General features: G+C 40.3%; 1 protein-coding gene across 1 annotated transcript in view; it reads left to right on the top strand.

Moving 5' to 3' along the window:
* Nucleotides 1-995: 995 nt before the first annotated feature.
* The window catches only part of cfap54 (cilia and flagella associated protein 54), a 69,702-nt gene continuing 43,223 nt past the window's right edge, over nucleotides 996-27,474 (top strand). The window contains exons 1-27 of the mRNA XM_060903236.1: nucleotides 996-1,144; nucleotides 1,299-1,404; nucleotides 4,934-5,077; nucleotides 5,191-5,359; nucleotides 5,450-5,508; nucleotides 5,607-5,750; nucleotides 10,135-10,248; nucleotides 10,678-10,779; nucleotides 11,554-11,746; nucleotides 11,832-11,930; nucleotides 12,020-12,132; nucleotides 13,283-13,409; nucleotides 14,241-14,332; nucleotides 14,438-14,575; nucleotides 17,778-17,928; nucleotides 18,088-18,140; nucleotides 18,268-18,396; nucleotides 20,285-20,432; nucleotides 20,540-20,629; nucleotides 20,787-20,908; nucleotides 22,373-22,555; nucleotides 23,358-23,450; nucleotides 23,740-23,925; nucleotides 23,999-24,144; nucleotides 24,244-24,391; nucleotides 24,561-24,716; nucleotides 24,971-25,093. Coding sequence (XP_060759219.1) covers nucleotides 996-1,144; nucleotides 1,299-1,404; nucleotides 4,934-5,077; nucleotides 5,191-5,359; nucleotides 5,450-5,508; nucleotides 5,607-5,750; nucleotides 10,135-10,248; nucleotides 10,678-10,779; nucleotides 11,554-11,746; nucleotides 11,832-11,930; nucleotides 12,020-12,132; nucleotides 13,283-13,409; nucleotides 14,241-14,332; nucleotides 14,438-14,575; nucleotides 17,778-17,928; nucleotides 18,088-18,140; nucleotides 18,268-18,396; nucleotides 20,285-20,432; nucleotides 20,540-20,629; nucleotides 20,787-20,908; nucleotides 22,373-22,555; nucleotides 23,358-23,450; nucleotides 23,740-23,925; nucleotides 23,999-24,144; nucleotides 24,244-24,391; nucleotides 24,561-24,716; nucleotides 24,971-25,093 — 3,477 coding nt within the window. The remainder of the gene's footprint in view (nucleotides 1,145-1,298; nucleotides 1,405-4,933; nucleotides 5,078-5,190; nucleotides 5,360-5,449; nucleotides 5,509-5,606; nucleotides 5,751-10,134; nucleotides 10,249-10,677; nucleotides 10,780-11,553; nucleotides 11,747-11,831; nucleotides 11,931-12,019; nucleotides 12,133-13,282; nucleotides 13,410-14,240; nucleotides 14,333-14,437; nucleotides 14,576-17,777; nucleotides 17,929-18,087; nucleotides 18,141-18,267; nucleotides 18,397-20,284; nucleotides 20,433-20,539; nucleotides 20,630-20,786; nucleotides 20,909-22,372; nucleotides 22,556-23,357; nucleotides 23,451-23,739; nucleotides 23,926-23,998; nucleotides 24,145-24,243; nucleotides 24,392-24,560; nucleotides 24,717-24,970; nucleotides 25,094-27,474) is intronic.

The raw sequence follows: 27,474 nt of genomic DNA, 5'->3' as shown, positions 1-27,474 counted from the left end.
TGCGCCGGACTTTAAACTTTACACGGACGTTACACTCATTAGGCATACTGTATTTTGTTCAGGGATTGTTTCCCTTTTGTCTGCAAAGTTGACCCCGGGTACTTGAATTCACCAACTTTCTTACATCTACTCCTTGCATCTTCACTACACTCTCATCCCCATTCTCACTGATGCACAGAAAATAAGAGAAAAAGTGAAATAATCTCCGTAAAAATAATTATAGTAGTAAAAGAGCTGTTCAAAAAAAAAATCAGATACTGAACTGGAAAAGGGGCGGCATGGTGGTGTCGTGGTTAGCGCTGTCGCCTCACAGCAAGAAGGTCCGGGTTCAAGCCGAGTGGCCGGCGAGGGCCTTTCTGTGTGGAGTTTGCATGTTCTCCCCGTGTCCGCGTGGGTTTCCTCCGGGTGCTCCGGTTTCCCCCACAGTCCAAAGACATGCAGGTTAGGTTAACTGGCGACTCTAAATTGACCGTAGGTGTGAATGTGAGTGTGAATGGTTGTCTGTGTCTATGTGTCAGCCCTGTGATGACCTGGCGACTTGTCCAGGGTGTACCCCGCCTTTCACCCGTAGTCAGCTGGGATAGGCTCCAAGCTTACCTGCGGCCCTGTAGGACAGGATAAAGCGGCTAGAGATAATGGATGGATGGATGGATGGACTGGAAAAGGGGAAAAAAACAGTAACAATGAAGGGGAAAGCTATATAGATATGTAAATAATGGGGGTAAAGTTGAGACAATAAGAGGAGGTAATGAAAGGGGGAAAAAGTCAGAAAATACTTTTCTTGGGGCAAATTTGATCGGATATGACGTATGTGTAAGCCAAGTACACAGGATGTGCGTGGTAAAATGGCGGCTTGGACGCGTCACTTGCGTATTGGCCAATCAGCATGCAGATATTTTTGACGTAACCCTCAGTGCTCTGAGCCCGTGCGTCTCCATAGCAACGTTAATAAACTTTTGCTCCCCGGTTCACATTGATAATTACTCGGGTTTAAAATGGAGCCTTTACCAGCTTCATATTATGGAGCCTTAGATAAATCTAACCCTGTTATTTCCGCTTTTGAGAAGGATTTAAAAGAGTTTAAGTTGTATATGAAAAGAGTTCATGATTCGCCAACCTTCGACCACTTCTCTCATTCAAGAGGGTAAAAACATGGGGTCTAACTCAGTATAGTATCTGTATAAAATATATACGTGTTGACATCATCCTGATTTACCTTTATTTAGTCCGAATGTCATGCCTTCGTTTACATTTAATGTTCATTTAGTTGATGATTTGATGAAACTTGTTTTTGACAGGTCTTTGAAACTGTTTGAGATCTGGAAGAAATATGAACCTTGTCTCCCAAGCCTTTATTATGAGGAGCATCTGCTGGACATTGCAGATTTTCTTTTCGAGAATAAAGTAAGACCTTTTATTTCCTCTATTCCCAGTTTATCCCACAATTTTATAGATCATGCATGTCAGACTATCCCTTATTAGACACACCTGTATTATAACTTCTTAGTTCTAAATGTGTAATGGCCGAGTTCTGAGTTTGGTTCTGAGTTCTCAATGTGTAAAAATTAAAATACACAAATCCAGTAAAAAAAAAAAAAAACAGAACAAAAGAGATAACCCCTAACAAAATTCTACAGGGGTGGGTTTCCCAAAAGCATCATAGCACAAAGATCATCGTTAAAGCATATACGCAGAACCATGGCCTCACTTTCTTTTATAAATGCCTTGAGACCTCAAGAATGGCACAGGAATAGTTTTAAGCGTTAACAATAAATCTAATACCGTAATTTTTACGATTAAAGTGATTTATATAGGTAGCGGTGTGAGTGAATGACCTTGACGTCTGTAACGTCACCGCAGGAAGTCTATCGGTCTCATCTCCATTTCTGCTATACTAAAACACAGAGCTGACTGAAACTCCGATCCTCCATTTTGAGCTAATTTATCGCCATGCCACGTAGATGTGTTGCTGGCGGGTGCAACAACATGAGAGAAGGTGGATTTACGTTGCATTCATGGCCCAAGAATATTCAAATTGCAAAGATTTAGACGCGTTTTGCGAGAAGTTCACGGGCACATTGGGCACCTACGAAGCGGTCTCTCCTCTGCTCTGCACATTTTACTGAAGACTCGTACGAGACCTCTGATCTGTTGAGGAGCGTTGGCTATAAGCCCGTATTGAAAAGAGGGTGCAGTCCCAACAATTAAAGGAAAAGAAAACTACAAGAAAAGTATTTATTTATTTTTAAAAAAAGCAAAGTTCAGTTGCACCAGTTCTCCCGGAGTGTTGGTAAAACCCGGGATGGAACAGGATGGGACATATCGCTCGGGCAGTGACCTCCCCGCGGTTGTTGCTAAAACCAGTGACGTCCCATTCTGTCCCAGGTTTTAGTAATTGCCTGAGCCAAGCAGTAATGGCGGGGTACTCCGTATGGACAAAATAGAGAATGAGTGGAGCAGCCGTCTTATTTCTAAACTGGATATTGCTGCCATCTCGCCCTTATGTGGAAGAAACGAATGAATGGAGAACTGAACAAACAACTGAAAGTCAGATCGTTTCAAAACAATCGGCCACAAGATCGGCTTTCAAGAAGCGAGAACAAAGACAGGTAAGCTCCAACTCGTATTTGGATAAAAAACAACAAAAACGACCCATGTTGTTTACCTGCATTTAGATTAATACATGTAACTTGTATTGTGTGTTTAAGTTACTGGTATAAGATTATTTAATTTGCTTCAGAATGTGATCGTCTCAGTTCATCTGATTATTTGATTAGCCTTTTACGTTTTATCAGTGAAAATGCATGCATGTACATGTATGCTGCATAAGTTATAACACCTATCCTGTTTCCTGTATCCATCACAACGAACACTGTCTCTCCTAGTTAAGATGCTCTTAGCGTTAAGAGGCTTTTGGGAAACCCACCCCAGTCCTGTTCTATATTACATCAGTAACAAAAGTTCTTACTCCTTTGAGCACCATGCATTCTTACTCTTCTCCCATGTCCTGGTCCAGCTGTTCCTCTGCCTGGTCATCTTCCTCTTCCTTGTCCAGACATTATTTTTTCCTCTCTCTGCACCTCTGTGTTGTTGTGTATCCACATTAAACAAACTCAAACCAGAATGTCCCTTTCTTTTATTAAATATGTCCATGTAAGTGAAAGAACTTCAAGATCTGATTATGTCTTTGTTTGAGATTGGAATCAGCTGAAGTTGGTCTGTTTTACACAACTTACAGTAAATCAGCTGTTTCTTAGTGTTTCAATGATCCAGGGTGGGTTTCCCAAAAGCCTCTTAACGCTAAGAGCATCTTAACTAGGAGAGAAAGTGTTCATTGCGATGCTCGCTCTACCATTTAATGATGATCTTTGTGCTACAATGCTTTTGGGAAAACCACCCCTGTTCATTCAAACATGCTTATCAGCTGTTTCAATATGACCTGCTTTTGTTGCAGAAGTAAAAGATTTACACTATATTCATGGCTTTGAACATCTCATCTCATTATCTCTAGCCGCTTTATCCTTCTACAGGGTCGCAGGCAAGCTGGAGCCTATCCCAGCTGACTACGGGCGAAAGGCGGGGTACACCCTGGACAAGTCGCCAGGTCATCACAGGGCTGACACATAGACAACCATTCACACTCACATTCACACCTACGGTCAATTTAGAGTCACCAGTTAACCTAACCTGCATGTCTTTGGACTGTGGGGGAAACCGGAGCACCCGGAGGAAACCCACGCGGACACGGGGAGAACATGCAAACTCCACACAGAAAGGCCCTCGCCGGCCACGGGGCTCGAACCCAGACCTTCTTGCTGTGAGGCGACAGCGCTAACCACTACACCACCGTGCCGCCCTAATTGGGTGCATAGTCTGTGAAAACAACATTCATTATGTTAATGGTACGGTCCACAACAGACTGATGTTGTGTTGCGCTAATTGTGTTTAGAGTTTTGAAAATGTGACTAGAGATTGGACGCATGCACTGAGAGGCTCCGGTTGAAATTAGTAGTAATGTTTTTTATTAAGAATACAACTTCATATCACACAGTCGCAGCCCTAGGGCTGAATTGATGTTGTGACATTACAAAATACAATTGTTAACATTAAAAATAATGTAAAAGATCAATATTCAGACTTATACTCCTAATTAAAACATAGAACATTTGAACAGTTAAGTGTTTGTTTAAACGAACCATGTTTATTCTCTGATTTATGAATTATGGATGGTGACTGGCATAGTAGTATTTTGTAAGGGGCACAGCCCTGAAGAAAATAGTACTGTGCCAGTCACTGAAGAGAATCCATAATTCCCGGTGCCTCTCAGTGCATGGTATATTTGATTTATATCCTTCATCAAAAAATTCCAAACTGTTAAGATTGAATCTTGACATAAACACACTGGAGGCAGCCATATTGTGTTTATGTCGGAGTGACCTTCGACCTGTGCATGTGCAATGTACTATGCTGTCACCTGCCTTGCTAGGCATGATCATGATACGTAGATCTACACACACAGAAATGCTTGTGGAGCCACAGCTGTGACTCAAGTCGGCAGTATAGCTTGAAATTATGACGTCAGTTCATGGTATATCCAGGATATACCATGACTGACTCACACCATATCCTTTTTTTTTTTTTTTTCAATTTTTGACGTCATGAGATACATTTCTTAATCACTGGTGAGACTATTTCATGTCCCATGAGCCATCCTTGGCCAATCCCTGCACGGGAATTTTTTTGATGAGGGATATAAATATAACATACCATGCACTGAGTGGCACTGGTAATTATGGATTCTCTTTGGTGACTGGCATAGTACTATTGTTACAGTGACCTCTGAGTGTATGTTGTAAACATATCAGTGATGATGTGGATTCTTTATTAAGTAGATCTGGAGTATAAAGATCATTTGCTATGTTGTTGTGTGTAGTTTTACAGATTGGCGCTGTGGCAAGGATACACACGCTACCTATACCGGTTCTCCCCTGCTAGTTTGGAGAACGTCAGCGATGTGGAGCAACTCAAGCAGGGCTTCTTCCCACATGGCTTTCAAACTGCAGGAGCAAAGTTTACAGTTAGGCATATTTGAACTACCAATGTGTTTGTAAAAGCTACTCAGTAGCTTCTACTGGACCAAAGAGATGTGTTCTGTTAAGTCTGTTAACTGCTTGCCTGTGTGTTTGTTAGCTCCGTGCTCTGTATGGGGAATGCTTGTGTACTTTTTACTTGGAACGCGAGAAGTGCAAGCAGCCAGATTACATCGGGATGCAGAAACTGTTCAGCATTCTAGCATTTTTGCGCATCATTATGCAAGCCATCCTGCCCCATGAGAGTCTGTGCTGGCTGTTGTACAATGGTACGTAATATCACAGCTCTTCTCACCGAAGTAAAGTGATGTAAAATAGTTCCATAATGTGGTTGTAAGTATTTCAGTTCTCTCCCCCAGGTTCTTTGTACATCTATAACATATGTAGGTTCTTGATGTCCATGAGTCACTCTGCACAGGTAACCAACCAACCATGCATGTTTTCACGAATAGCACGTCATGCAGCATTGTGGATTCTAAACCATTTTAAACAATCCACTGTGTTTCTTTCTCTTAGGCTCTGCAGTATTTACTATGGGCATGTGTGTGTCTGGAGACATCCATCCCACTGCAAACTCCAAGTTTCCTGTCCTGGAGGGCTACACTGTACTGTAGTGTTTGTGAATGTTACTATGATGGCCAGGCTGCTGTGCAGGCAGAGGTCAGTTTCCCACTTTAATGATCAAAACCACGCTGCTGTCTCTGTAATGCTAAAATGATGACGATGCTGTCCTGATTGTTATAAAGCTGATGGAAGAGCATGGAACTATGTTTCCCCTCTTAAAATTTTCAATCCTTTAAGCGTATATTCCTCCCTTTAATACCTACATAGCTTTCCTGTTCACGTTAGTTGTACTGTATTTACTGAATATTTTATAGCAGTAAATAAACAGTATGCCTTAAGTTAAATGGGTGAATCCATGATTAAGTTGCCATTTGTTTCCTACTGATAATACATACAGTGGTGCTTGAAAGTTTGTGAACCCTTTAGAATTTTCTATATTTCTGCATAAATATGACCTAAAACATCATCAGATTTTCACACAAGTCCTAAAAGTAGATAAAGAGAACCCAGTTAAACAAATGAGACCAAAATATTATACTTGGTCATTTATTTATTGAGGAAAATGATCCAATATTACATATCTGTGAGTGGCAAAAGTATGTGAACCTCTAGGATTAGCAGTTAATTTGAAGGTGAAATTAGTCAGGTGTTTTCAATCAATGGGATGACAATCAGGTGTGAGTGGGCACCCTGTTTTATTTAAAGAACAGGGATCGATCAAAGTCTGATCTTCACAACATGTTTGTGGAAGTGCATCATGGCATGAACAAAGGAGATTTCTGAGGACCTCAGAAAAATTGTTGTTGATGCTCATCAGGCTGGAAAAGGTTACAAAACCATCTCTAAAGAGTTTGGACTCCACCAATCCACAGTCAGACAGATTGTGTACAAATGGAGGAAATTCAAGACCATTGTTACCCTCCCCAGGAGTGGTCGACCAACAAAGATCACTCCAAGAGCAAGGCATGTAATAGTCGGCGAGGTCACAAAGGACCCCAGGGTAACTTCTAAGCAACTGAAGGCCTCTCTCACATTGGCTAATGTTAATGTTCATGAGTCCACCATGAGGAGAACACTGAACAACAATGGTGTGCATGGCAGGGTTGCAAGGAGAAAGCCACAGCTCTCCAAAAAGAACATTGCTGCTTGTCTGCAGTTTGCTAAAGATCATGTGGACAAGCCAGAAGGCTATTGGAAAAATGAGAAACATTATGTTTGGAGAAAGGAAAAGACTGCATTCCAGCATAAGAACCTTATCCCATCTGTGAAACATGGTGGTAGTAGTATCATGGTTTGGGCCTGTTTTGCTGCATCTGGGCCAGGACGGCTTGCCATCATTGATGGAACAATGAATTCTGAATTATACCAATGAATTCTAAAGGAAAATGTCAGGACATCTGTCCATGAACTGAATCTCAAGAGAAGGTGGGTCATGCAGCAAGACAACGACCCTAAGCACACAAGTCGTTCTACTGTACCAAAGAATGGTTAAAGAAGAATAAAGTTAATGTTTTGGAATGGCCAAGTCAAAGTCCTGACCTTAATCCAATCGAAATGTTGTGGAAGGACCTGAAGCGAGCAGTTCATGTGAGGAAATCCACCAACATCCCAGAGTTGAAGCTGTTCCGTACGGAGGAATGGGCTAAAATTCCTCCAAGCCGGTGTGCAGGACTGATCAACAGTCAGGGGTTAAATTGGGCCGGGGCTGTCCGGGGCTGAGCCCCGGCACATAAGCTCGGAGCGGATGGCATATGATCACGCACACATCAAAAGCAACAAACCCTTTTCACGATTTTCAGTTCTGAATAATTAAATATCGTTTTATTAATCAATAAACCCATGACTTTTATGAGATAGATCATAGTTTTCCTGATAACAAGACGACCTGTCAAAGCTATTTAGAACAGAACTTGCGATCAGAGATTCTGGTTTCTGGAACACTGCGTGGGTTGCCAATTCCGCTTTTTATAAGCGACTTTGGGGTTTCTTTTTTTGTGAGCTCGCTTTAAAAAAAATCAGAAGTCGTGGTTTGCGGGTTTTTGGGCTTGTGTTTCAGCGTTGTGACTTGTTTATAATTTTCTCCGTACACCGTCTCCCCTTTTACCTGCATACGATCCAATCATTATCATATTTTGTTTTTAATAATAAAAAATATCAAATAATACTGAAGAGGGGAAAAAATAATACTTATCTAAATATGTTGTTTTTATTTTTAGACAGTATGTGTTTAGCAAAACACATACTGTCTAAAAATAAAAACACAACATATTTAGATCAGTATTATTTTTTCCCCTCTTCAGTATTATTTGATATTTTGTTTTAATAATAAAAAATATGATAATGATTATGTCCATTGTATTGTTAATATTATTAGTGTTTTATTATTTATTGTTAATATTTAATTTAATGTTAATTTATTATTATTTATTGTTAATATTAGTGTATTATTAGTGTAATTATTGTTATTATTATGTATTCAATTATTTATTTGGCATGTGGTGCTTTTTGTATTGTCTAGAACATACATAAGATGAGCATATTATAGCAGCAAAATAGAAGCACAATCATTTGAATGCAGCAAAACTTGCTGCATTCAAATGATTGTGCATCTATTTTGCTGCTATAATATGCTCATCTTATGTATGTTCTAGACAATACAAAAAGCACCACATGCCAAATAAATAATTGAATACATAATAATAACAATAATATTAAATGCTTCCAATGTTATAGTGTTGTTTGTATTTGGTTGCATTCACTGCATGAATATATTTGATTGACAATTTGACTGACAGTGTTTTGGCATATTTAACATTTATCCTCCAAAATAAATCAACTGTTTTGGTTTAAGATTGTGCAAGCCTTCAAATTTTCTCACTGAACATTTCTCCTTCACATTTTTCACCTGTAGGCATGTGACAAGATTTAACATGATATTGCTCAACCTACCTCTGTAAAGTCAGCTAACAACTTATTAAAATGCACCAGAATTCAGCAAATAACATGTATGATAATAAAAAGCTTCTGGGGGAGGACCCCCAGACCCCCCACTAATCATTTCCTTCAAACCAATGTACAACAACCTGTACAATCTGTTACATTGGCCAACCAATCTACATTCAAACTGCCATAATGTGTAGGGGGGCACTACAAGACACACATAGGCCTACAACACACAGATAAGGTGTATATCTCTGTGCAATATGATATGGTTATCAAATTAGAGGGTTATTTTCCAAAAAGTATATTGGGGCAGGGTGGCGGGGGCAGGGGCGGGTACGAGGCAGAGCCCCCCCCCCACATAACCAATCCCAATTTAACCCCTGTCAACAGTTACCGGAAACGTTTAGTTGCAGTTATTGCTGCACAAGGGGGGTCACACCAGATACTGAACGCAAAGGTTCACATACTTTTTTCCACTCACAGATATGTAATATTGGATCATTTTCCTCAATAAATAAATGACCAAGTATAATATTTTTGTTTCATTGGTTTAACCGGGTTCTCTTTATCTACTTTTAGGACTTGTGTGAAAATCTGAAGATGTTTTAGGTCATATTTATGCAGAAATATAGAACATTCTAAAGGGTTCACAAACTTTCAAGCACCACTGTACACAAATCCAGTATATAGGTATGTAAACGAAAGGTAAAATACATTTCAGACACCTTCTCTATAAACTATGTCCTTTTTCACAAAAATAACTTAAAATCAATAATAAAACCTATGAATGGTCATTTTTGCCTGTTCTAGCCCAGTATTATTCCACTTTACCTTGAGATATAATAATGAAAACAATATTATATTTTGCATTCATGTGTGAAACCATTTAAGATATCATATTGAAATGTTATTTTCAATGAGTCATGCAATATAGGTTATGAAAAATGTACATTTTAATTGTGTTCCATAACATTAATCCACTCATGAAATTAAATATTCCAAGCGTCACATATTCAAAAGGAAGGTGCATCATTCAGACTGCATCAAGATCATAGGAAGAAAAGGAAAAGTGCAATTATAGATTGAAAGTAAAAAATATAATTAAAATAAGGTTGAAGTGAATAAATAGAATGACCTTAATGTTATCATTTTATTTGCATGGGTGCTAGTTAACCACCTTGTGTATTTGGTAATTCTATGCAAAAAAAAATTTCAACCCTGTTACTGATTTAAGAGCAAAATTCAGGCATAGTCAGCAAAAATATTGAGAAAATGTTGCGTGAGCAGGGTTATCATGTTTTGTAAATGATTAAACGCATGCTTTCTTAGATTGAGTGTTGAAAAATGATTTTTAAAAGCTTATTTAAGATTTGCAAGAGAAAATTACCTCAATCATGGAATCACCCATGTAACTATAATATAATATGGCTACAAAGAGAGATGAGGAATCTGCATGTGTAACCATCATAATCTGCGAGGCTATAGGCTTAGTTTAGGCTTCTCTTATTCACTACATTGTGTCTTTTATTTTGGCCAGGTGTTTGCTCGACGAGCTCTTGGTAAAATAGATGAACTAGGGAAGTTGGAGAAGTTGAGTGGGGTTCCATCATCACCAGACACAAAACAAGCCTTTAAAGACGCCACCATCAAAGTATGGATGAACTCATCTTTGAAAAGGATTTCTGCTAAAAACAGGATCAGACATTTCAGAACTCTTTTTTTTTTTTTAAAGTTATTTTTGGAAGCGGTCAGTAACCTGGTCTCTGTGATGCCCTAGTCTCTGTAAATGGAAGGGGAAAAAATCAACATACAACCAGACATGGCAAAGAGGCATTTGTTTCTTCGTACTGTCAGGTCCTTTGTCTAGCTTAAACCAACATTTATTACTTCTGATCGCATGTTCTTAGGGAACAGTGATGAGAGGAGCTATATTTGTTTGGATTCAGTTAACGTCCACCAATATCACTGACTATAGCTTTATGATATTAAATTGGATTCTTTATGGTACCTGATTTATTGTTATGCTATGGTGAATGTGTGTTTATCCAAGCTTTTGTAATGCTGCTGTGTTGGCGTGTAGGTTGCAGTCATGGTGTTTAAACGCTCAGTGTATGAATCTCGGAGAAAACCTAAAGGATTTTTCAGGTTGAAACAGAAGGGCAGTCTCAGGGATGATCAGCATGTGAGTATCCTTTTTATGCCAGGGTTACACCCTCTAGTATGTATAGCAAGAACATTATACTTTTTTATTTATTTATATATATATATATATATATATACACATTTTATTTCATATTCTACCCACATTCACTGGATACGAGCAATTGCACACTCTGATTGGCGACTCTACTACTAGGCTATCAGCTCATATGCCGTGAGTAGAGAAAAATAAAATGGCAGCGCGTGTTGCTGAACCAACCAAGGACGAAATAAAAACTCTACTCGAAAACAAAACCACCAAAAATACAAAAAAGTAACAAAATATGGAATAAAAATATTTGATGGTAAGAACAAGTCTTTTTTTAATTTTTCAAGAATTATTATTATAGCATTTTTCACAAATTGCTACTGTGATTTCGCCGGTTTGTTTACATTCTTAGCGGAAATGATTTTGTCGGACGTTTTGTATAAAGTTTTTATTTATCGAATTTGCAAAAAATGAAAATACCAATGCTCTGTTTTTCACAATCCAGTGAATGTGGATAGAATAAAAGTTATTCCACTCAATCTCGTTGTACATGGCTTATAGCCGACGAGGCGCTATCAGCTCATGTACGACTCGATTTCATGGAATAACTCTTAAATATATAGACATATACTAAATATATATGATACTAAGTATTTTATAAGTATGCTTTATATTTATAGATACTGCACACTGCTAATAATTTTTGTTTTGTTTTGTTTTAACATGTCTGCTGTTCTTTCTATTTTGATTATTCTGGTTTCACTCCAGAACCCATGGCCTCGTACAACAACTGAGCGCATCTTGATGGAGCTGTTTGACGGAAATGCTGCTCAGTTCCTTGCAGTATTGGCGGCTCTGTCGGACAGTTCCCGCAGACCCCTGCAGACTGGCATACCGGATGACCCCGATATACAGAAGGTGGCATTCGAGCTCATGTCCGCTGGCATCAGCTTACTATCCGGTATCCCTCCTGTCTCATCCAGCCTGTATAGAAATGAACCACTGTTTGATTTAGCTTGTGGTTTTAACTTTCATTTATGGTTTAGGAAATGCTGGTTCCTCTGACCGAGTCCGCAATGAAAGCTTGCCTTTGTCTTTGAATGCCCTCGCTCCTAATTGCAGCCTCATGGAGATGGCAGTAGCTGGTGAATCTTAAACTTCTTCATTTTTTAGATGTTCTGTATTTTAACTGGATCTGATGCATAACTCATGGCTATTCTGACTTTTACCACAGGGAAAAATCAAATTTCAGTGGATGCTGCAGTGAAGTTTGTGAAGCTCCTGTTTAGATATGAACAGTGGGACATGTTTTGCAACCTTTCAGACAACCTTGTGACAGTACTGTCTGTAAGTCAGCTGGTTAAATGATAGACATCAGGGGCGTAGCTAGGATTTTTCAAAGGGGGGGGGGGGGGCACACACTGACTGGCAGCCTGAGTACATTATGTAAAAAAAAATAATTACCATTGCTAGTTTTAGGTAGCTTAGAAACCGGCTCTTCCATTATTGCTGTTTCTTCCATGTTTTCTTGATGCCGTGTTCTAGAAACAGCACACTAAAACTTAGCTTCGAAGCCACAAAATGCAACTTTGATGGAAAAAAATATATAATAAATTGCTTACCTCTCTTCACGTCGAAAGAAGGAAGAAAGTTACGCTTGTTTTGACATGGCGAATTATTAACACAAGAGGAAATACTCGTAATTCGCAACTAAAAAGACTGCGGCTACACTGGCAGCTTGAGCATGCTTTCTTGTGCACTCGTGTTGCATTTGCACAGAACTGTTTCAGTCCTGCGCACCTTGGCTCGTGCACCTGAAGGCGCGCCTCGGGCTGCGCACGCACCTAACGAGTGCCGGCACATGCGCCGTTAACAAAGAACACCTGTCTTTAATCAATGAACTATGTTTGGGCTATTTAAGGACTGCGCCCATGCAAGGACAATGCGAAGTATTATCCCGCGTCTAGTGTGCCTTACTGAGCCTTGTTTCCTGTCTCTGTCGACCTCCTGGTTTTTCGACTCCTGTTTCTCGTCCCTTGATCTTGTATAGTTTTGCCTCTGATATTCTGTCCGTGCCTCGATCGACCTCCTGCCTGTTTCCTCGATTACGACTTTGCCTGCTGTTTGCCTGTTGTGTGTGTTCCATGCACTTTATGCTCATATCGCACTGTGTATTATTTAACATATCTGCACTTGCATCCACCTCTCCCGCACACACTCTGACAAACTGGGTTTTCGCACCCAAACCACAGGAAGTCCATACAAGGTTATAGAAACCCTAATGAGGCTGAGGTGACAATCTAGTTTTAAAAAAATGTTAGAAAAATTACAGTGGGCGCTTTTTTAATATTCTTATGCGGCTATTGAAAAAATTTATGGTCCGGGGGGGTCACGGGCACCCCAGCCCCCCCCAAGCTACGCCCCTGGACGTGTTTCAAAATGAACTGTTTTGCATTTTGCAGTGTATTGATTTTTTTTTTTTTTTTAATTTTGGTAGAGCCTGGAGGGTAATGTCTTCCGGAAAGCTGAGCTGGAGCTTACTCTACTGGAGGCCATGGAGCGTCTTGTGTCTACTCAAAGGGTCCAGCTGGGGATTAAAGACCACATGGCTGACATTCAAACTGGTATCAATATCTGTTAAAGTGTTGAACTTTTCTGTGAGGGGATGTTGAATTAACATTTATGGTTTTATTCTCCAACATCAGCACAGATATGTTCTGAGTCATATATTTTCTGAATCAGGATGGAGGTATTTTGATTTGCATTTTCTTGGTAACATGACAAGCTGTATTTTTTTTTTTTTTTAATCTTATGAACATAGAGAGAGAAAGCAGAGAACTTGCTGAGGGGATTACTATAAATCCCCTATGAAATTCTTCTACACTATATAGCCAAAACTTTGTGGACACCTGACCCGCACACCCATATGTGTACCTTTCCTTATTCCTTCACACGTAGGGGTTATGGTCAGGTGTCCACAAACTTTTGGCCATATAGTGTATAATTTAAATGATAACAGGAACGATCTTGTTTCCTGGGTGTTCCAAAACATTAAATCTATTTACAATCTGATAAAAAAAGTATGTCTTCTTCTTTAAGAACTATAAATTGCTCACATTGACAGATTGTTGTGGTATGAGAAGAATAAAACTTAATGGATATGCTGTCATTGGAAAATAATTAACTGCTTCATGTCAGGCTGACTCACACCACCTGTTTTTTTTTTTTTTTTTATTATTTTTGTATACCAGAACAATCTATAGAGTATATACATAGACTAAAACTATGCTGTGATCATAAGGGTGTTCGTGGAAATATTGGTACACTGTACGACTAAGTTATCAAGTTTAAATAAATTTGCACCAGTCTTTTCATATTGTACTGTGAATGTTTTCTACATTCTTCTGTACTAGCATTATCCAACCCAAACCACTTTCTTTATTTTTCACTCACAGATAAAGACCAATCTTCAGAGCTAATTAGCATGACAGATGCGCTCCTAAATCTGGTCCAGACGCTGCATGTGTCTGTGTCTGAAGCAGCCCAGGTTAGCTCTCTGATACACACATCTCTGCCATTTTATGCAACTTGTAATTTCAGTGGTGAAAGACTGCCGACTGTGTTCATGTATACTATGTGTATCTGTGTTCAGGACATCAGACCAGATGAGGACCTGGTCCTGGATATTTTACTGTTCCTCTGGACGAAATGTAAGCTTGTGTTTCAGAGAGCTCAGGCTGGACACTCTGACCCAGCATGCTACATGGCCAAAATGGCCTTCCCAGTCAAGGTATATGCCAGATTGATGTGCTATTTTGACTTCGTGACAATATCTTAAATCGATTTTATCTTAAAATGGCAATAAACTTTCTCATATTTTAGTCTTGGGTGGCAGGGTGGTGTAGTGGTTAGCACTGTCGCCTCACAGCAAGAAGGTCCTGGGTTTGAGCCCAATGGCCGGCGAGGGCCTTTCTGTGCGGAGTTTGCATGTTCTCCCCGTGTCTGGGTGGGTTTCCTCCGGGTGCTCCGGTTTCCCCCACAGTCCAAAGACATGCAGGTTAGGCTAATTGGTGGCTCTAAATTGACCGTGAGTGTGAACGTGAGTGTGAATGGTTGTTTATGTCTATGTGTCAGCCCTGTGATGACCTGGCGACTTGTCCAGGGTGTACCCCGCCTTTCGCCCGTAGTCAGCTGGGATAGGCTCCAGCTTGCCTGCGACCCTGTAGAACAGGATAAGCGGCTACAGATAATGGATGGATGGATATTTTAGTCTTGTTACCTAGTAAGAATTAGTCAAATTGGATTTTTTTTTTTTTTTATTTGGTTTAACATTGCACAGATTTAAGTGAATCAGAAAAGAACTTCATGGTAGGTCTGGAAACAGCCTGAACTTTTCATTCATTGGTCAGAAATACAGTACCAGTCAAAGGTTTGTACACACCTTCTAATTCAATTGTTTTTCTTTATTTTTATTAATTAAAAGACACTTCATGTCTTAAAGTAATGATGGATGTCGTTTCTCTTTACTTAGCTGAGCGGTTCTTGACACAATATGGATTACTACAGTTGTGGAATAGGGCTATTTACTGTTATTGTTTTATTTATTATTTACTGTTTGATCTCAAACACATTAAGAAGTCAAGAAATTGCGCTAATTAATTTTTGACGAGGCAGAGCTGTTAACTGAAACGCATTCCAGGTGACTACCTCATGAAGCTGGTTAAGATAATGCCAGTAGTGTGCAAAACGGCATCAAGGTAAACAGTGGCTACTTTGAAGAATCTAAAATACGAAACATATTTTTTTGAACACTCTTTTGTTCACCACATAATTCCATACATGTTCCATATGTTATTTCATAGTTTTGATGTCTTCAGTATTATTCTATAATGTAGAAAATCTACAATGTACAAAATACAGAGAAACCTATGAATGAGTAGGAGTGTCCAAACTTTTGACTGGTACTGTATGTTGATGGGAAATGTATAAAAACCAAGTTCAAGTAGAAATCACAGAAATAAAGATTAGTATGTTATGAACTTTATTCAGAATTTTTTTGTGTTCTTTGGTCTGGATATCCACAATATGTATAGTACGCTGCTGCAGGTGATCAGTTGAATCAGGGTTGAACTGTACTCTCTCTCTACAATTGAATCATAAGTCTGAACTCAGGTTCAAGAAGTGACTCAAGACTCACTCTTAGTTTTAGTCTGGTCATTTTGGTGCTCACTTTAGTGTGTTGCTGTTTTAGAACCTGCTTCAGCAAACATAACTATGGGGGTTAACATACCAGCATTCAGTTCAAACATATTGAATACTGAATGTGGAAATGTGTTATTGTAAATTATTATACATACAGGACACTTTTTCCATGGAATAAAACCATGTATTCTATTCTCTTCTAGCGGGTTTCATTCATTTGGTTTGATAGCATGCAATATTGTTTGCATATCGCTTATCCTACATACGGTATAGTATGTCACTCTACCCAATGGAGAATGAGCATTGAATATGGTTTACGATATTGCATGGTTATCAAGACAACATGACATCACACGTCGGAGCTGATGCGAATATCCAATGAGAGAGTTTTCTGCTGTGCATGCGCAGAAGCATTTCTTTGTTCGGCGGGAAAGAGAAAGACACGTTGAACAAACGAAAGGCTACCAAAACTTCATTAGATATTCTTCATACATATTTACAAGAGAAAAGCATATCAATGGACATCGAAAAACTAGAAAAGAGACATGTCGGAGATGTAAAAGTTCCGCACTAGCGAGTGACTGTGACAATTTGTAAACAAACATGGCCGCCAGGTTTGTTTAGTTAAATACGGAAGATTTTGAGAGAATTTTGAAAGAGAAAGACATGTTGAACACCCGAAAGGAATGTGTATATATTATAATAATAATATTAGCTGGCTTTTTTTCGTGGTATATCAGATATATTCCATTCAGCTACCATGATATTGAACTCGTCTATCTGATATACCACTCAACGCCAGTTAATATTACTTGATGGTTAAATGGAAACGGAATCGAAGCACTAGGCGCAGCTTAACAATAAGAGCCAGATCTTTTGACTTCTAAATAGCTTACTTCAATTGTTCAGTGAAAACTTTAACTTCTGATTAACTCTATACTTAGCATTTCATTTGTTATAAAATCTACCTAAATAAATGTGAAAACAGTAAAATGCTTAAAATATGCATTAACACATACAGTAAGCACCACAAAAATTGATATTATTGCACCTATTGGGTCTGCACTTAATTTTAAGGAATACGAAGAAGCTTTCTGTCCATCTATCCTGATATATACCTCTCCCATACATTACACTGCGTATATCATTATTACAAACAGTCACACAAATATGACAGAGAAACAACACAGGCATTCATAAGTCTCTCATATTATCTCTAGCCGCTTTATCCTTCTACAGGGTCGCAGGCAAGCTGGAGCCTATCCCAGCTGACTACGGGCGAAAGGCGGGGTACACCCTGGACAAGTCGCCAGGTCATCACAGGGCTGACACATAGACACAGACAACCATTCACACTCACATTCACACCTACGGTCAATTTAGAGTCACCAGTTAACCTAACCTGCATGTCTTTGGACTGTGGGGGAAACCGGAGCACCCGGAGGAAACCCACGCGGACACGGGGAGAACATGCAAACTCCGCACAGAAAGGCCCTCGCCGGCCCCGGGGCTCGAACCCAGGACCTTCTTGCTGTGAGGCGACAGCGCTAACCACTACACCACCGTGCTGCCCCCATTCATAAGTCACTGTCTGTAAATCACAGATGCGCTTTATATACCATTCGATAATCGTGACTACAGAAAGGCGATACATTTTCAGCAAGAGATCCATTTGTCTTATCTTTATATAAAAAGTACCTCTTCAGAAATAAAGTTTGCTGTCAATATTCACCTAAACTCAAAGAGAACTGTTATTAACGAATGCAGTTAATTGTGGCTTTATTATGCAGTGGGTCCAGACTCTGTTCCTTCTGTGTGAAGTGGCCTATATGTGTCAGCTGGCTGATATAGACCCGGTGGCAGTGGCTGAGATGACTCTTAGACTGACCTCAGTGCTGGAGGACAATGCAGACTCACCTCCACTGATCATCCCAACAGAAGGCATGCAATTACACATTATTTTGCTGACTGAATTGACACTTTTTTAGATTAATATGAGAAACCATAACTTGCTAGACCAAATCATTTGCATTCATTTATGATAAACTATATATATAAAATCACATGACTTTGCTTTTGTCTGTGTAGACTCGAATAAAGGCAGCAGTCTACAGTCCACCCCTGCAGAGAAACCTACAGTCACACTGAGTATGGTACGCTCATCCAAGTCTGATTTGTGTCTTAATTAAATGCACATGAAAGTACTAATTGAATGGTCTGATACTGAGTAATGAGATTTAGCATGACTTAATTACAATTAGTATCTGTACATGTTTTCAGAACTCGCAAACAGAACGTCTTGAGCTGGCATGGACTATGCTGGAGAAAGGCCTGGAGTGTGTGTCAAGAGGCAGGACTGCACGTCTCCCTCGTGATGCCTCTGCCATCTGTGATACTGTGTACCTACAGGTAGTACTGTACCACACAGTCCACTGAAGCTAGTATCTCCAATTAGTCTCTAGTTCACATAAGAATGAGAAGAGAACGAAATAGGATGCATTTCTGCAGAGAAAATGCAATGTGTTCTTGCTCAGCTGTAGAAGAAGGGCTTGATCGAGAGAGAGCATGTTTGGCAGGGGTTTAAATGGCTGAGTTCGCAGCGCGATTGTGATGGTGCAACAAACTATTAACATCTAGCATGCTAGCATTCTAAGTGCTAGCATGCTAATGCTAACATGTTAAAATTCTATGGCTAACATTCTAACTGCTAGCATTCTAAAAGCTAGCATGCTAATATGCTAAGGCTAACACATGAACATGCTAGTGCTAACATGTTCACAGCTAGAATGCTAACATGCTAACAGTTAGCATGTTAAAATGCTAACAGCTAGCATGCTAACGCTAATATGCTAACAGCTAATATGTTAATGGATAACAGCTACCATGTTAACATGCCAAGGCAAACATGCTAACAGCTAACATGCTAATGGATACCACGGTAGCTGTTAGCATGTTAACATGTTAAAGGAACAGTCCACCGTACTTCCATAATGAAATATGCTCTTATCTGAATTGAGACGAGCTGCTCTGTACCTGTCTGAGCTTTGCGCAACCTCCCAGTCAGTCAGACGCAGTCAGACGCGCTGTCACTCCTGTTAGCAATGTAGCTAGGCTCAGCATGGCCAATGGTATTTTTTGGGGCTGTAGTTAGATGCGACCAAACTCTTCCACGTTTTTCCTGTTTACATAGGTTTATATGACCAGTGATATGAAACAAGTTCAGTTACACAAATTGAAACGTGGCGATTTTCTATGCTATGGAAAGTCCGCACTATAATGACAGGCGTACTAACACCTTCTGCGCGTTTCGGCAGCGCATTGATATCTGAGCTCCGTATCAATGCGCTGCCGAAGCGCGCAGAAGGTGTTAGTACGCCTGTCATTATAGTGCGGACTTTCCATAGCATAGAAAATCGCTACGTTTCAATTTGTGTAACTGAACTTGTTTCATATCACTGGTCATATAAACCTATGTAAACAGGAAAAACGCGGAAGAGTTTGGTCGCATCTAACTACAGCCCCCAAAAATACCATTGGCCATACTGAGCCTAGCTACATTGCTAACAGGAGTGACAGCGCGTCTGACTGCGTCTGACTGACTGGGAGGTCGCGCAAAGCTCGGAGAGGTACGGAGCAGCTCGTCTCAATTCGGATAAGAGCATATTTCATTATGGAAGTACAGTGGACTGTTCCTTTAAGGTTAATATGTTAACAGCTAGCATGCTAATGGATTACATGCTAACGGCTAACATGTTAACTGTTAGCATGCTAACATGATAAAGCTAATATGTTAAAAGGCAGCATGCTAATAAGCTAATGGCTAACAGCTACCATGCAAACATGCCAAGGCAAACATGCTAACAGCTAGCATGCTAACGGCTACCTCACTGACTGTTAGCATGCTAACATGCTAATGGCTAACATGCTGTGGCTAACATGCAAAGGCAAACATGCTAACAGCTAGCATGCTAAAATACTATTGCTGCTGACACTTCATCACCCTCAAGATTATATGAAGACTCCGATTAAAACACCCCAAGCTTACACCCATAGCACTTTCCCCATATTTGAATGTGATAGGCTTTTATAACTTAATAACTTATCTGTTATATGTTCAGCTCTGATTTTCCAAAACACGGGGTAGTTTGGAACTGCAGGTAAGAGGAATCTATGCACTGAAATTAAGTCCCCAAAAAGAACTTAATCATGAAAAAGTCATATTTTGCAGAATTAAGTGTGGATATAAAGCACTGAACTGCAAGTCCTGGAAAAAAGAGCTGTCGTGATTTTTCCTCAGAAGTTTAGCAGAGAACATTTGAGACCTGGAGATGGACAGACTGAGAGCGCTAGCAGTTCATGCATGAGATCTCTTGCAATGGATATGCATATGGAACTATTGGCTTTCCAGCACAGAGTGTCTCTCAAACTCCTAGATACTTACCCAGGTGTGACACCCCACTACCCACTCACACCCATAACTTTGTAAATAATAATAATAATAATGACACGTTCTGAATATCACTTGACAGCTACCGTATGTTTTCTAATTCAGACGATGAGAATCCTGAAGAGAGAAAGAGGCCACTTATGCAGAGTGCACAAGGGCAGTCTACTGCTGTGCATTCAAAGAGAGCCAGAGCAGGTAAATTCATCTTGCTCTTACTCACTTTTATTTTCACACCTTTGAGAACGACTTTTTTTTTATTTCCTGTTAAAAAAGTCCAAGAGTGTAAACAGAATCTTGTATATGCAGAATACAGCCTGAGCAGTGCTGCAGTGTCTTTGTTTATTTGTAACAGAATGTGCACTGCAAGAGAAGATGAAGAAGAATAAAATCTCCAAAGTTTTGTTTCTGGTGCAGAAGGCCTTAGTCTCCTATAAAAAAGATGCTACTAACAGAGGCACCAAAAAGCTACTTGAGGTCAGTATGTAAAATCACTATTTAAAGTGCTGATGACACGTTTTTGACATCTTTGGCGATGTTTTATAACATAAAAAGTAATTCCCGATGATCCATATATTAATTCACGAAGGTGCCTATTTTACAAGTTATGATAAAAAACGCGGCTATTTGGGCAAATTTGACGGGGCTGCAGCACCCAGGAGATGAAAGAGGAGGAGGAGCTATATGACGTCAGCGAAAGAACCTTCCTCCTAACTTACCAGTTTGTTGTTGATGCGACAGGTGTTCAGTTTGTCATTATTAGTATTATTTTATATATATATATATATATATATATATATATATATATATATATATATATATATAGTTATTATGCCTTCGCGTTGTGTTGCCGGCTTTTGCTCCAAAACCTTCAAGGATGGGGTAAGTTTATTCAAGTTTCCCAGAGATCCCGAGCTGCATGCGAAGTGGGTGAAGCAAGTCAGGCGCACTCGTGACAAGTGGGAGCCCTCATCAACATCCGTCCTGTGCTCTGAACACTTTAATTTGGATTGTTTTGACACCCTTCCCAGCTTAAAAGAATCTCTTGGGTGTTCAGTTCATCACAAACGTGTGTTACTACCATCAGCAGTGCCTACACAGTGTTGCCAGATTGGGAGGTTTCCCGCCCAGTTGAGCGGTTTCAAGTGCATTTTGGTGGGTTTTGAACATATTTTGGGCTGGAAAACGTCAGCAGTATCAGTTGCCAGATACTGCTGAAGTTTTCCAGCCCAAAATATGTTCAAAACCCACCAAAATGCACTTGAAACCGCCCAACTGGGCAGGATTCCTCCCAATCTGGCAACACTGCCAGTATTCCGGAGGGGGTCTACTAGTAGCTATGCCAGATCCAAAGACAGTCCTCCTGGCAGAACATGTGTTGTGAAACGACGTAAGATAAAGGTACGTAGAGCTATAGATTCTACATGATAATCATAAATGTAATCATAAAGTCGGCGTGATATCAGTCATGTATTTGCTTGTGAAAGCTTGCGGCTTTCATGTAATTGCCGCCTAGCAACGAGAGGCAAAGGGTAAAGAGGGTAGGCTATCATAGATTCTATTCGGAAGAGATCAACACAATTCTAGACTCCCAGAAGAGGAAGAGCTAGCACTAGAGAGTTCACCGGCGTTTTCATGCGCCATTTCCATTGAGTAGAACCAGAGTAGAACAGCCAGTGAACCGCAGCGTGTTCTCCCGCTGACGTCACAACATGGCCGCGAGCCACGGACCCAGTTTTCTTGCGCTGTGCAATTAAAAGTTGGATATTTGCGTAACAACAGCTTCTTTTCACGTAATTATAACAGAAATCTAACATGTTTGCCATGTTGTATAGTTTATTTAAGAAATTGCATAGAGTCATGTTCGTGTCATCAGCCCTTTAAACTGTTTATAAGCAAAAAACTTTGTAACAGTTGTCTTATGGTGCCGTTCTTGTTCAGGAGGCTTTGGCATTACTGGAGAAAGCAGGTGTTGAGGAGAAGCAGCTGGTCGGTGCTGCTACTTCTGCAGAGATGGGATCAGGAGTGGAAAAAGGGTGTCGACCTCCTCCACCTCCTGTGCTGCTGTCACGCAGTAACCGATCTTTAACTTTCACACCAGCGCCATATGTGCTGGAAGAGCAGGTGATCTCACTCAGCACACCACTACTCAGTGATTTTTTTTTCCCCCCTTTTGTTTCCTTTGTTGTCTGCTTTTACTTAAGTACAGAGTCTTGCAGAAGTATTTACCCCCTCTTGAGCTTTTCAACAGTTTGTAGTGTTATAACCTGTGATTGAAATGGATTTATTCAGGATTTTTACTATTTGATTTATCCAATATGTCTTTTTGGCAAAATTGCTCAAGCCCTGTCAGATTGGATGGAGACCACTGCTGGATAGCAATTTTCAAGTCTTGCCACAGATTCTTGGTTGGATTGAGGCCTGGGCTTTGACTGGGCCATTATAACACATTTGGGTTCTTGGTTTTGAACCACTTCAATGTAGCTTTAGCAGTTGTTGTCCTTGGAAGGTGAACCCCCGCCTCGGTTATAAGTCTCTTGCAAACTGGAACATGTTTTCTTCTTGGATTGCCCTGCATTTGGCTCCATCCAGCTTGATCTCCACGCTGACCAGTTTCCTAGTCCTTGGTTAATAAAATCAGGTTCATTTTAGGGTACACACATTCCTCATTGGGACAATACAAAACTTTCTCCACCATATGCCTTTCTATCTTCTGCATGTCTTGTTTGAAAGTAAATATACTGTACCTTCAAAAGTAATTTAAAGTATGTACTTTGATGGTAGGTACAACAGGACTACTACTGTATATACAAAGCTATGTTTAAATGTACAGTACTTTTATTCTGACAATATTTGCTTCATTAGTGTAGTAGAATTACAAGTTGCGAAATATTTCTTTAAAAATATTTATCTTGGTTTGGCGCAGGTTTGCTGGTACCGTATTTATGGTAGAGAAGTCGAAGGTGTCAGACTGAAAGTGCGGATTGGAGACTGCCACCTGGTTGGCACTGGTGAAACGGTAGGTTTTTTGCTAGTTTATGAAAAATGTTGTAAATTCAAAACATACACACTGAAGCTATTAATAAAATGTAAAGATAAAAGAATCAAACAATTTTTAAAAATGCTGATGCATACATAAAACTAATATTTTTGCTCTGACCTATAGTATTTGTACCAGGCTGTTTGGATTACATTGTACTGCAACTGTCTTCCGAGTCGTTTATGTACAACATATCAGAATATAGTTGTGATTTTCTGCTGTGCAAAATATTACAAAATACAAGTAGTAAATCTGTCGATCCAATTAGATTCCTTCTCGAGGAGAACGCTTGTTTTGCATAAGTGGCTTGGAGCCCAACCAGAAGTATACCTTTGCTGTGGCAGCTTATGATGCTCAGGGCAACCTGATTGGAAACAGTATTGGAGATACCTCCAGGCCGGTCCTAGCCTCCCTCCCCTTGCCTCTGTTGTCAGCCTGGGCACATCTGGCTCAAGTACGTACATATAGACCTGAGGTATAAGGCATAAGGCTTTCACTAATAATATTTCGATCTCTGTCTACTCCAGGTGGCCTATCGAACAGGCCAGCATGCACTAGCCAAGAAAGCCTGCAGTGAGATTTGGAGCCACTTTACTCTTCCGTCAGTTGCAGATTCTGGAGCCTGTCAGGAACCGGTGGATGAGGAAGCTCCTGAGGGACTTGCCCAGACAAAGTCAGACAACCATATCAATGGCAATTATCTTCCTGATGATGTTTGAATACACCCTCAGAGAATTTATGTGTCTTATTTGTTTTATATTTATCCTTGAAGATTGTGTCCAGAGATATTGCAGCTCTCCTCTCCTCTACTGCAGCAGCTTTTCCTCACCTCAGTCTTCATACAAACCGACATCCACATCCAGGAGAAAGCACTATACTGTGACTCCCTCAGTGATGGAAACCCTTTGATCTGGGGACAGGTTAGAGTCATTATATCTCAAGTGTTTTTCTCCTGTCTCCTTTATGAGTGATTTTGTGCAGTACTGGTCCATAGACCTTTTGTCTAGCAGAATGAAAAATCGAATATTGCGTGGCCAGTAAAATATAAATTCTCTTTAATGCTGTCCTCATACATAACGTTTGCTTCAGGAGGCTAGACTTGCAGAGTGTGAGAGGATACTTGTGGCCATAGACCTGGCTCTACATCTCAATGACAGTAGTGCAGCTTTACAGGCTGTAGTCACCTGCTACGGCCTCCTGGTACCTCTTATCTTCTTTCAGATTCCATCAGACCCTGTGATTCAGGTGGGTCGAAATCTTGAAAGCTTGAATTTGATTAGTCAGAAGGTATTGATTCATTTTCTATACCATCCTCATTTAAAATGTTCGTGTTTCTGTTGTAACGTTGCTAATGTTTTCTGTAAAAGGATGTTTATGTAGCATTTTTGGAACCTAATCTTTGTAACCTCTTTGAACCTAATGTTTTTACATTCCTGACATTTTAACTATTTAATTACGAATTACAAAACCATACAAACTATCCTTTGTGCTTGTTTCAGGTGCTTTTGAAGTGTCTGATGGTGCTGCAGGAGATTCCAGCTGCACTCAAACAGAAAAGACCTCTCGCTACGACTGAATCACTATATCATATGGTGGCCTGCATCACACACTATCTAGCCAAGGTAATAAGTGTTCTTATATCATTTGGTATTACCAGCATATCAGGTGAATTTTGTACACCATCTGCACCGCGAGTTGGCCTAGTGGTTAGCGTGTCCGCCTCTCGAGCGGGAGATCTCGAGTTCTACTCGCAGCCGGGTCATACCAAAGACCATCATAAAAATGGTACCTACTGCCATCTAGCAATGCAGATGCGAGTGGGGAGTCAAACTCTCGCGGTTATCAGAGGACTAGCCCCCCACTGTAACCCTAGCTATGTGAGAGGGCTACGGAGATCAGCGCTGCCCTATGCGCCGCATGGGAAGGACTTTGATTTTGATTTGTACACCATCTAGGACATGTGAAACTATTAAACATGAAAGACGAGAAAGACCTACGGGTAATCATAAGAAGCAAAATGACATGTGACTCTCATCTGCATGCAGTCACTGCCAAAGCAAACAAATTACTTGGTTTATTACAACGCACTTGTCCTATGCTGACTGATTTGAACGTAAGGAGAACATTATATCTTGCCCTGGGGAAACCTCAGATGTGCTACGCCACTGAAGTGTGGTCCCCTGGCATTGCACATTTGAAACAGAAAGGATACAGAGAAGCGCTACACATTGGGTCCTACAAGTCAAGCAAGGAGAACTGTAATATCAAGAAAGACTTATTCAACTGGATCTGTTACCTTTTACCTATGACCGCGAAGTCAAGGACTTAGTTTTTCTTTATATGGACATGTTGACACTGATACTAGTTTCTTAAAATATGTAGAGTAGACTGGGGGAAAAAGCCCCCCTTAAGGAAAATTCAGTTTTTCTCCAAGTTGAAATGAACCATGTGTTTAGTTTTAATCATAGTTTTGACAACAGTGACATGAACAATAATGCCACCTAAAGTTTGCCTAAAGTTAATACTTAATTTTTTTTTTTTTTTTAACAAAAACAAACATTGTGCCAAGGGGGCCTTTTACCCCCCCAGTGGGGTAAAAGGCCCCCTGAGGTGGGGCAAAAGCCCCCTCACTCAAAAAAAGCTGTTTGGACAGCAAAAGTGTTTACTTAAGCCTATAATGTGAAAGAAACAAGAAAATATCCCTGAATTAATGAATAGATGCATTATTTTATTATATTTCACATTTTAATTTCAGAGCGCAGGTGGCCAAGTGGTTAGAGCGCTTGACCGCTAAGCGAACGGTCCCTGGTTCGAGCCTTGGCTCGACGGGGATCTGGGGCTCGCTCCCTGTCCACCCAGCAGTGAATGGGGACCTGGTGGAAACACCGGGGAAGTTAAAGGCGGCGAGGAAAGGAACTGGCCACCCTACCTCACTATGCTGATGGCCCAGGACAAGTGCGCTCTCTAACAGGCACTCCCCAATGTACGAATTGTATATGGAACTCCCCTTTGCTTTGGCGGCACGGTGGTGTAGTGGTTAGCGCTGTCGCCTCACAGCAAGAAGGTCCTGGGTTCGAGCCCCGGGGCCGGCGAGGGCCTTTCTGTGTGGAGTTTGCATGTTCTCCCCGTGTCCGCGTGGGTTTCCTCCGGGTGCTCCGGTTTCCCCCACAGTCCAAAGACATGCAGGTTAGGTTAACTGGTGACTCTAAATTGACCGTAGGTGTGAATGGTTGTCTGTGTCTATGTGTCAGCCCTGTGATGACCTGGCGACTTGTCCAGGGTGTACCCTGCCTTTTGCCCGTAGTCAGCTGGGATAGGCTCCAGCTTGCCTGCGACCCTGTAGAAGGATAAAGCGGCTAGAGATAATGAGATGAGATTTTAATTTCAATTTTTTTTTTAATTTCAATTATTTTTAATATTAAGTTCAAATTACTTGCTTTACTCAACCAGGTAAGCGAGATGTTATTAAAAACTATGTATCTGCTATTCAGAAATGTATGAAATACAGTAATTATGATAAAAGGAAACGATGCCCCCTGGGGGCCATTTACCCCGCCATTAAGGGGGCGTTTTTACCCCACAGACTACACTTTTACAAAAAAGGGTCTTACTTTCAAAATGTGATTCAACTTTTTATACCTAATGTATTTTTTTTTTTACGTACTGACTTGTCTACTCATACCACATACACAGCTGTGATATCTGACGAAATAGCAGCTATCTAAATACAGTTTTACTGATATCTGAAAATTATATCACTTACCATGAAATTTGATTTCTCTCCGCTGCGTTGCTGATATGCGATCCACAGTGGATATTTGTATATCCCCGTTGTCAAGCTAGTCCATAGCAACAATAGAAATGTAACTTTACGCCATCTGGTGGTTATTTTGGGTAAAACAGGACGGGGGCGTATTACCCCACGGGGGCTTTTTCCCCCACTCTACTCTAAGTCATGGTCACACGTGATGATTCAAGTCTAGTGAAATTAAGTACTTAGAAA

This window comes from Neoarius graeffei, chromosome 21 (genome assembly GCF_027579695.1).
Source record: "Neoarius graeffei isolate fNeoGra1 chromosome 21, fNeoGra1.pri, whole genome shotgun sequence".
Lineage (NCBI taxonomy): Eukaryota > Metazoa > Chordata > Actinopteri > Siluriformes > Ariidae > Neoarius > Neoarius graeffei.
Note: the sequence above shows the minus strand (reverse complement) of the source record. Positions and strands in the feature narration are given on the sequence as shown.